The 10,066-nt window shown below is 39.1% G+C and overlaps 1 protein-coding gene across 1 annotated transcript in view; it reads left to right on the top strand.

Moving 5' to 3' along the window:
• ZFR (zinc finger RNA binding protein) overlaps positions 1-10,066 on the top strand; it is a 68,695-nt gene that overhangs the window by 46,952 nt on the left and 11,677 nt on the right. The window contains exons 10-14 of the mRNA XM_014953959.1: positions 2,946-3,091; positions 3,474-3,636; positions 5,205-5,410; positions 5,661-5,811; positions 7,401-7,542. Of these exons, the coding sequence (XP_014809445.1) occupies positions 2,946-3,091; positions 3,474-3,636; positions 5,205-5,410; positions 5,661-5,811; positions 7,401-7,542 (808 nt within the window). The remainder of the gene's footprint in view (positions 1-2,945; positions 3,092-3,473; positions 3,637-5,204; positions 5,411-5,660; positions 5,812-7,400; positions 7,543-10,066) is intronic.

Genomic DNA, 10,066 nt, shown 5'->3' with positions numbered 1-10,066 from the left:
CATGATCACTGCAGCCTAGGCTACCTTCAATTTTGATATCCCTGATGATTTCACTTGCATTTGTGATCAACAGATCCAACAATGCATTTCCTCGAGTAGGGCTGTTAATTTCTTGTCGCAGGAAGTTGTCATCTAGGCACTCTAAGAGCTTCCTGGATTGTCTGCAGCCAGCTGTGTTGCTTTTCCAGCAGATGTCGGGGTGGTTAAAGTCCCCCAGCAGGATGAGAGCCTGTGATCGTGATGCCTCCTCAAGCTGGAGTAAGAAGGCATCATTGACAGGCTCCGCCTGGTCAGGCGGCCTGTAGTAGACTCCTACCACAAGGCTCCCTTTGTTGTCCCAATCCCTAATTCCTACCCATAAACTTTCAACCTGGTCATGGCTGCTCTTTAGCAACAACTCTTCACATTCTAGCCACTTCTTTACATAGAGGGCAACACCTCCACCCCTTCTTCCACTCCTGTCTCTTCTGAACAGCTTGTACCCATTGATGGCCACACTCCAGTCATAGGAGTCATCCCACCAAGTTTCCGTAATTTTGTTTGACTCTCTTTTGTATGTCCAGTCTCCCTTGTACTGGGGAGCCCAGAACTGGACACAGGACTCCAAGTGTGGCCGCACCACTGCTGAGCAGAGGGGTAGGATCACCCACCTCAGCCTGCTGGCAATATTTTGGCTAGTGCAGCCCAGGATGCCTCCTTTGTCACAAGGACACATTGATGCTCATGGTCAATTTGGATGTCCACCAGAATTCCCCTGGGTGCTTTTCTGCCAAGCTGCTTCCCAGTTGGATGACCGCCAGCATTACTGGTGCAAGGAATTGTTCCTCTCCAGGGGCAAGACTTTGCACTTCCCTTCGTGAACTTCATGAGGTTCCTGTCAGCCCGTTTCTGCAGCCCATTAAGGTCCCTCTCAATGTTGGTACAGGCCTCTGGCGTGTCAGCCACTCCCCCTAGCCATCAGCAAACTTTTGGAGGGTACACTCTGCCCCGTCATTCAGATCGTTAATGAAGATGTTAAACAGGACTGGACCCAGTATTGACCCCTGGGGTGCATTGCTAGTTACTGGCTTCCAACTAGGCTTTGTTCTACTGACCACCACCCTCTGGGCCTGGGCATTCAGCCAGTTTTCAGTCTACCTCACTGTATGCATATCCTGCATATATATTAACAGTTTGTGTGTGAGACTGTGTCAAAGGCCTTAGTGAAGTCCAGGTAGACAATATCAGCTGCTCTCCCCGCATCTACCAGGCTGGTCATTTCATCACAGAAGTTCCTCAAGTTGATCAAACTTGACTTCCCCTTGGTGAAGCCATGCTTGATCATCTCCTGAAGATTTTCTTGCCCATATTGTGCCTGGAAATGGTTTCCAGGATTAGCTGCTCCATCAGCTTCCCAGGGATCAAGGTGAGGCTGACTGACCTGTAATTCCCTGGGTCTTCTTTGACGATAAGAATGATAAGGCATTGAACCTGCAAAGGCTTGTGCATATGTTGGCATTTTTGTATTGTGCATGTTTCTTTCATGCTCAGTGGGGCATTCTTCATGTGGGCAGCATGAGATATTTGGATGAAGTCTAATGATTCATTTTTTTTTCATGATTTGCAGGTTTATAATTATTCAACTCAATATGTCCAGGCTCAAGTTTAAAGCTGTGTACCTTTTGTAATGGGAGAACTTGATTCTTTGTTCATTAAGAAACACAATGGTGTGTCTGTCAGAATTGAAAGTTCTACTCTGTCTTCTTTGAGTTATTGTGTGTGAGCTTCTTAGCCTGTTTGGAGGCAGGTAGATGTTATCCAGTGTCACTGAATTAGGTAATTTTTACATCAGATTTCTTTTCAAAACCAAAAAAAAGTCAAATGTGCTACAACTTTATTTTCCAGGTAAGAAACGATGAAGGAAAGGTGATCCGCTTTCACTGTAAACTTTGTGAATGCAGTTTTAATGATCCTAACGCCAAGGAGATGCACTTAAAAGGGAGGCGGCACAGACTTCAGTATAAGGTTAGTAGAAATGCTAATACTTCTGTCTGAAAAATCCACCAGAAGTCAGCTTAACTGAGTTATGTTCTTACATTTAAAGACTAGACAAAAGTAGGTACTCTGAGTAAAATGCATATAAAAAACAGTAGAGAAGTGCATTTCTTACGGATTATAGTCTTTAAAGAAGTAATACAGACTATGAAACTGGTTTTTGGTTTGTGTTTTTCTAAATGATTTGAACTTTGCTTTTGGGCAACCTTTGCAACATTAAAATATGGTACAACATATGCAAGCAATAGTAGGTTCTTTATGTTGTTTACCATGAATTTCAAATAGTATAAAATGGTATTGATCAATGTTTTTGATGGGATAAACCACATAAAACCTTTGTGGAAACATTTGAGAAAAAATTGTTGCATATTTTTTAGTCATGAGTGGAGAGGTACCTGTACTGACATATGGTTTGCATTTTGATCATTATAAAATTATATTGGAAGAATCTACTGTGGTCACATACAGTGGACCTTCATAATCATGAAATGGATGAAAGAAGAGAAAAAACTGTCAGAAAATTTTATTCAGTGCCTCATGATTATGCCCCAGTATGAGTGACCCTTCAGGAAGTGCTCTGTAGTTAAGATGGAATGTTTTTTCAGGCTGCAGGGTAGTCATCCTACCACAGAATGAACAGCAAGTTACTTGGGATTTTATGTAACATTTTAATCTTTAATTGCATTGTTATTTTATATGTTATTATTTTCTAATATGTTGGTATTTCTTTAAAATACTGGACGCGGATTTTTCTTCTTTAACTACTCATTCAATGCAGTTCTAAAACAGCATTTTACTCACCTTGATTTTATTGTAGACTAGCAGGGTGTGTTAAACATGTCAGATGAACTGTGTAACCTTGAGATGAGAAGAAGAAAAACAACATTTCATTCATTATTTTTCTGAACTAGAAAAAAGTAAACCCAGACTTACAAGTAGAAGTAAAGCCCAGTATTCGAGCAAGAAAAATTCAAGAAGAGAAGATGAGGAAACAGATGCAGAAAGAAGAATACTGGAGAAGGCGAGAAGAGGAAGAACGCTGGAGAATGGAAATGAGGTAATGCATTCTGTTTTATCAATGAATGAGACAAAGCTGCAGTCAGATTATCTAAAACCAAGTCTGCTTCTGTAGTTAATTTTTAATACTTGTTTTGGAAATGCTGTACTGTCTTGCTTTAAATTAAGTTGTCATTATCCCTCTGGGGTTTTTGTTTATTAGTGTTCAATTCCTCTGAGGAATGCAGACTTAGTAGAATTATTTTGTTATAAATTCAAACCCACTTTCAAACTAACCATTCGTTTTAGTTACCCTCCGGATTTCCCTGGTATTTGCTTATGACTACCAGCACTGAGTTAGTGAGGACACACAATAATTTATTTGGAATTTTTGCAAGTATTAACTGCTACATAAAGTGAACACTTTGATTGCTGTGCTTCAGGCGCTATGAAGAGGACATGTACTGGAGGAGAATGGAAGAAGAGCAGCACCACTGGGATGACCGTCGCAGAATACCAGATGGAGGATATCCTCATGGTCCTCCAGGACCTCTAGGCCTGCTGGGAGTTAGACCAGGAATGCCTCCTCAGCCCCAAGGGCCAGCTGTGAGTTTCTTAACTTGAGAAAAAATTGAAATCACACTTACTGGGAGGCAGTTAAGAACTGTAAATTATTCAGTGCTGCTTCAGTTGTCTCCAGTGTTTCTTCATAAAGGAAAAGTGAGGAAGAAATTATATGCTAATGAAACTGTGTAGGCAGACCTGTCTTCCAAAATAAGTCCACTGAAATGACTTAAAGACAAATACTGTTTCTTCTGACATACAAATCTCTCTGGATTTGTGTACTACTTTTAATTTTATTTAATTGTGTTATACAACATTATTTTTCTAACTATGGACAAATGTATGGATAAAAAGTGGTTGGATGGTCAGTCCCAGGGAGTAATGGTTAGTGGTGGGTTGTACTCTACCTGGAGGTCAGTACCACATGGCTTTATCCTGAGATGTGTCTCATTAGCATCTTATCCATGATCTGAAAGGTGATGGAGTGAGTACACATTCAGAAGGTTTGCAGCTGGCATGAAACGGAATCAATTTGGGGTGGAGAGAGTATCTGATACCTTTGAGGGCAGGACTGCCATCTGGAGGGACCTACACAGGCTGGAGGAATGAACCAACAGGAACTTTATGGAATTCTGCAAGGATAGATGCCTAATGCTGCACTTGAGAAGGAAAAAGCCCTTGTGCTTGTACACGCCTGGGTGTGACAGGCTGGGTAGCAACCCTCCTAAGATAGGTCAACAGTGTGCCCTGACAGCAATGGGTTATATTAAAAGGAGCACAATCAGTAGATGAAGGATCAGCTTTCATTACACCCATATGTCTGCAATACTACACTGAGTTTTGGGCTTTTCACTGCAAGAAAGAAACTATAAATCACAGCAGGTTCAGTATGGGGCTGCCAGGATGGTCAGGGGACTGGAATGCATGCCTTTTGAGGAGAAACTGAGGGATCTGGGTTTGTTCAGCCTGGAGAAGAGAGGGCTTCAGTGGATGTAATAGCCTTCTAATAGCTGTGCATTATAAAGACAATGGAGCCAGGCTCTTGACAGTCATGAAAGGGCAAAATATAACCAGCTCAAGCTGAGACAAAAGAGGTTCAGATTGAATACAGAAAATTATTTTTTTTCACAAGGATGTTGCAGCCTCCATCTTTGGCAGTTTTCAAGAACAAACTGGATAAGCCCTGAGCGGCATGATGTGGTCTTACAGCTGACCATGGTTGCATAGGAGGTTGGACTAGAGGACCTCCTGTGGTCTCTTCCCGTTCAAATTCTGCTGTGGTTCTATGAAAGCAGTCATGGATACTTTGTTTTGCAACAATATGCAAGTACTTCCCATTTGAGAGACAATAGATATTTATGCTGGGGAGATACATTTGATCCTGGGATTTCATAACGTGTTTCATTTTGATACATTTCATGTTTTTTCAGACATGATTGATCCTGACCAGTGTAAGTTGTTAAGGACACTTCAGTTCATGATTTGTTACATCAGCGATGTGATGTTTGAATATTCTGTTGTTTAGCGATGTGCTTGGTTTTGGTCACTTAGCATTTGTGAACTTTGAAGTGTACCCAGATTTGAGAAATATGCTTTTTTTGTCTGTGTAGCCTCTGCGCCGCCCCGACTCCTCTGATGACCGCTATGTGATGACCAAACATGCCGCTATATATCCAACAGAGGAGGAACTTCAAGCAGTCCAAAAAATTGTTTCTATTACTGAGCGGGCTTTGAAACTTGTTTCTGACAACATGACTGATCATGAAAAAAGCAAGAACAAAGAGGGAGATGACAAAAAAGACGGCAGTAAAGACAGGTATTTTTTTTAATCACTTTTTAAGAATTTTATGATTTGTTTCTGGAGTTTTTCCTCATGCTATTACCAGTGCTTCCTGGGATTCTCTTCTTTTTGGGTTTTGATACGGTATCATGTCACTATGGCCTCAAAAGTATGTTGAATATTCCTATTTTATTTCATTTTTCTTTATTCAGGATTAGTTTTAAGGTTTTTATATTATTTTAAAATTTACATTCTTTTAAATGCAACTTTTAACTGTAATTCACAGAGCTTTGAAAGGAGTTTTACGGGTAGGCGTTTTGGCTAAAGGTTTGCTACTCCGTGGAGACCGAAACGTCAATCTTGTTTTGTTATGTGCTGAGAAGCCCTCAAAGACGTTACTGAGCCGTATTGCTGAAAGTCTTCCCAAACAACTTGCAGTAAGTAGAATGTAGAATTTAGATATTTTTATTTAGTTAGTTGAATTTTTGCAAAACTACTGTAAAAATCTGTCCTCAAGCCAAATGTCTGCAGGCGCACTGCAACATGTTTTATAGCTGAAGTTTAGTTTCTTTGCATTTTCTGAGTGTTTCCATCTGAGCTTAGGGACTATGCTGCATGTTTTGCTTTCTGCAAGTTCTGTCCATAAAAGTGTCCAGTTATTTATACTAGCAGTGTTGTATCCATCATCATTTAATAGATTTCATTTAACTGGGAAATTGAAATGAGCAGAAGACTGTTATTCAGTTACCAGCAACAATAGAGGTAATTTTTGCAGTGTTACAGCAAGTTTGCTGCCTGAAGGTCAAAGTTCTCCATTAATGCCACTCTGTACTTATATCTTGTTTTCAATTTGTATGTGTCAGTGCTTTGTAGTTCCACAATTAGTTAACTACGTCTTGTGGGTTTGGCTTTTAAGTTTTGTGCTTTAAAAAAAAAAAAAAAAAGTACATGCAGTCTTAGACCATTCAGCAGAATTCATATAAACCATTTGCTGTATTTCCACAAGAAGATTGTTTCGTTAAAAAAAAAAAAAAAAAGTACATGCAGTCTTAGACCATTCAGCAGAATTCATATAAACCATTTGCTGTATTTCCACAAGAAAGGAAAATATAGAATAAAGTCTTTACTGAACAAAGCCTGTCCACCATTGTTACAGAATGCTTGTCACAACATTAGAGTCTCTATATGGTGTGGTAAAATGTTTGGCAGAATCAGTGGCATGGTAGAAGCTTCAGCAGGATCAGATTAATTTGAAAATAATCTTGAATTTGGTCTTGTTTGAAGTAACAGAGCAGAAGAAAATTTAGGAACTGCACATCTTGGTCTGGCTTTGTGGAAAAGTCACTTGTCCCTCTAGTTGTTGAAGAAGGTAACAGAAGTGCCAACAGCTTCCTTCTGGGGGTATATAGAATCATTAAATCTAGTTGCAAGAAGCAATTCAGAATAACCACCTCATCAGTTAATCTTAAGTTATTTCCCTGGTGTTTATTGTGCTGTTTGTTCTTACCATGTTGTGACAGCTCAGTGTAGAATGTACCTGGCAGTGCCCATCCTGTACCTGAGAGCTAGAGGAACAGGCACTGGGTCTTTGTGCTTTTTAAAGGCTCCGATGTTCCAATGGGAAGCATGTCCAGACAGTGTTTTAAGTGGCACTGAGGCTTTTCTTCATGTCAAACACTGTCAAGATTCTTCTTACATAACTTAATTGTATATGAGTTTCCTTTCTGGGTAGTTTTTCTTCTTTTGCATGCTTGGTGACTGTTGTGCAACTTAATTGTATATGAGTTTCCTTTCTGGGAATGCTTGGTGACTGTTGTGTGTCTTCATTAATGATTCAGAAGCAGTATGCAGGTCCATATAAATAGCTTAATTGTGTACCCAGTGGTTTCTTTGAAAGCAAAGGTATCTGCTTTATATAATTACATTGCTTTTCTGTCTTCCTCTTAAACAGACTCTTGAAATCCATATATTCCCAATACTTTTATTGCCTACATGCTAATGGAAATTTCTGTTTCTCGATGTTTAGGTAATAAGTCCTGAGAAATACGATATCAAGTGTGCAGTCCCAGAAGCAGCAATAATTTTAAATTCATGTGTGGAACCCAAAATGCAAGTTACTATCACACTGACATCTCCAGTCATTCGGGAGGAGAACATGAGGGATGGAGGTTGGGAAGTTGTTAAAGATGTTAATTCTTTCTCACCTGTTTTTTTTATGTTTATCTATATTCTGCTTAAGATGGCATTAAGGTCCTGGAAGGCAACATGCTGGCACATGTATTTGATTGAAACCTTGCTTTTTAACAACCTGTCTCAATAGAGAACAGTTGGTTAAAATAAATGCTTGTATGATGCGTTTATTTAATTTTTTAAATTTTTAACTTTGTGTCCAACCTCAGCTTTCTGGAAAAGGTACAAACTTGACTATTTTTTTCCCATCTTTTAAAATTATGTGGAAAACTAAGTATTTTATAGCAAGGGGCTATAAACTGGCTTTCTAGAGCAGTCTTGCCCTAAGAGAAAGTTTGTATGGCTTTAGAAAATCAAATCACAGGTTTTTGGGTTTAAACTGGATCAGTATTACCATCGCTTACACATTCCAAATAGCAGTGCCACTTGAAATGCAACATTCATAATGCTTTTCATGGTAACAGTGCTTCCAACTTTAAAAGGCAATGCGATTTTTTCCAGCTCTCTGAGGTTGTTGCTTTTTGGTCTGGAGTGCGTTTTGAGTACATTTAGGCTCCTGGTATTACAATCAGTCTTCTATCCAACTGGCAAACCCAGACTAGTACAATAAGAGAAATGGCTTTGTCGTTGAGCTGAAGCAGAACGTGGAGCTTGTAAATCAATTTACGTTTCTGAAGTCCACAGTTTCTCTGGTGCCAGCAGTGTTGCTTTAGGGTCTGTTCTGTAACACTTTCAAAGCTCCGGAAGCTTTTAAGCCAACAAGCATGATTAATGTCTGCAGTACATTGGTTCTTTTTGTTTACGGGTCAGATAAAATTAACTTTTGTTTCCTTTTAATCCTGTATTTTCATAGTTGAAAGAGATCAATGGCAAACAGGGTTCTGGTGTTTTGACAGTGAACCTGCAAGTAGGAAATCTGAGGCTATCTTAACACTTCTAATATGCAGGTTGAAAAAAGTTGTATGTGTGTATGTATACATGTGCTTGTGTATATACGTATTTATATAAGCCACTGAGGTTTTTTTTTTATTTCATCTCATCATTACATGTCCTCTAAAATACTTGAGGTTTTTATATTGCATTAGTAAACGTTTTGTAGCTGTGACCAGTGCATCGTAAGCAAGCAGTCTTAACAAAGCCAGCCTACATAATCTTAAAGAGAAATTTCAAGATGCATTCTCTGGTTTGGATAACTTCTGAAGAGTCCTTAAGAGCGCTTTGTACATGACTTTTAAGCTGTGCATATTATTCCTAGCTGTAAAGGCTTTGTGCATGTACTGTCACACGCAACCAATTCTGCTTTTTTTTTTGACAATCTAAGTGTAACATGATTCTTGGTTTGTCTGTGCTGAATCAGACTTCATATATTATTCAAGTTCATAAGAATACTTTAACTTGAAAGAATTTATTATTAGATGAACCATTAAATGAAGTTATCCTTAAATGCCATGTTTATTTCTTAACGTACTCTGCAAACATGGGATATTGATTCCTGCCACAATACTCCATTTTAATTAAGTGGTTTCTGGCCTAAAATTCTTTGATATGGACTGAAAATATTATAAATTTCAAATTACTACCATCAATCCCTTAATTTGTGCCACCTAAAGGAAACAAATCCGTATTTTTGTCTGACCCACACTTGAGTTAAAATGATCATTGTGAGTTTATTCACTGCTGAATGCAGTACTGCCTCTAGGCAGGCAAAATCAAGTTAGATTTCTCTTCAAGACACTGAGCAGTGTAAAATGGATGTGCAAGAAAAGTTCACTTTTGAAACTAGAGCAAATAGAAGACTGAATTGCAAATTATTGCAGCAAAGAAGGCCGTATTACGAAGACTGCTACTTATTTGCTGCAGAGTAACAGTATGTGTTTGTGTTTTTTCTTACTGCAGCTTCTCATGCTCTGTGTCTTACAGTGGTTTAAAGTTTTCATTTTTTTTAGCCCGCTTGGGGAGCTAGTTCAGGTGACAAGGAAGGCTTTACCGGAAGAACCAGTTTGTGTAAAGATGAGACTGAGACTTGCACGTGGAGTAGAATCATGTGTGATGTGTAATAGTCCCATTACATGATAAAAGGCTTAAAAAAAAAAAAAAAGCCATACAGTGAAATAAAATTGTTAACCGCATAGCTACTGTTTCTTACAGTATTGTGCGTTTGACAGTTTACCGAATCTGCTCTATTCGAAGTGCTCTAACCCCTGCTGTGGAATCTTTCCTTCCAAAAGCAAAGTGTACATTTCTTGTGAACGCAGATGCGTGTGCGCGTGTGTCTTTTTTATCCTTAGCTAACAGCCCCGGTCCAAAGCCTTCTAGCAGAGGGACTTGATTCCTGTCAGGGGTTGCTGCCAAGACATCGGAAGGATTTTTGACCAAGGTTTTCTAAAGCTCAGTGTCACACCTGCCATGCTTTAAAAAGGAGGGGGTTTGGATGCATAGTCCTAGCATCTACTGTTACTTTGTGTGTTTATTTTTTTTTTTTTTTTTTTTTCGTTTTCGTCT

Source organism: Calidris pugnax, unplaced genomic scaffold, assembly GCF_001431845.1.
Source record: "Calidris pugnax isolate Ruff unplaced genomic scaffold, ASM143184v1 scaffold178, whole genome shotgun sequence".
NCBI classification, from domain to species: Eukaryota; Metazoa; Chordata; class Aves; order Charadriiformes; family Scolopacidae; genus Calidris; species Calidris pugnax.
Note: the sequence above shows the minus strand (reverse complement) of the source record. Positions and strands in the feature narration are given on the sequence as shown.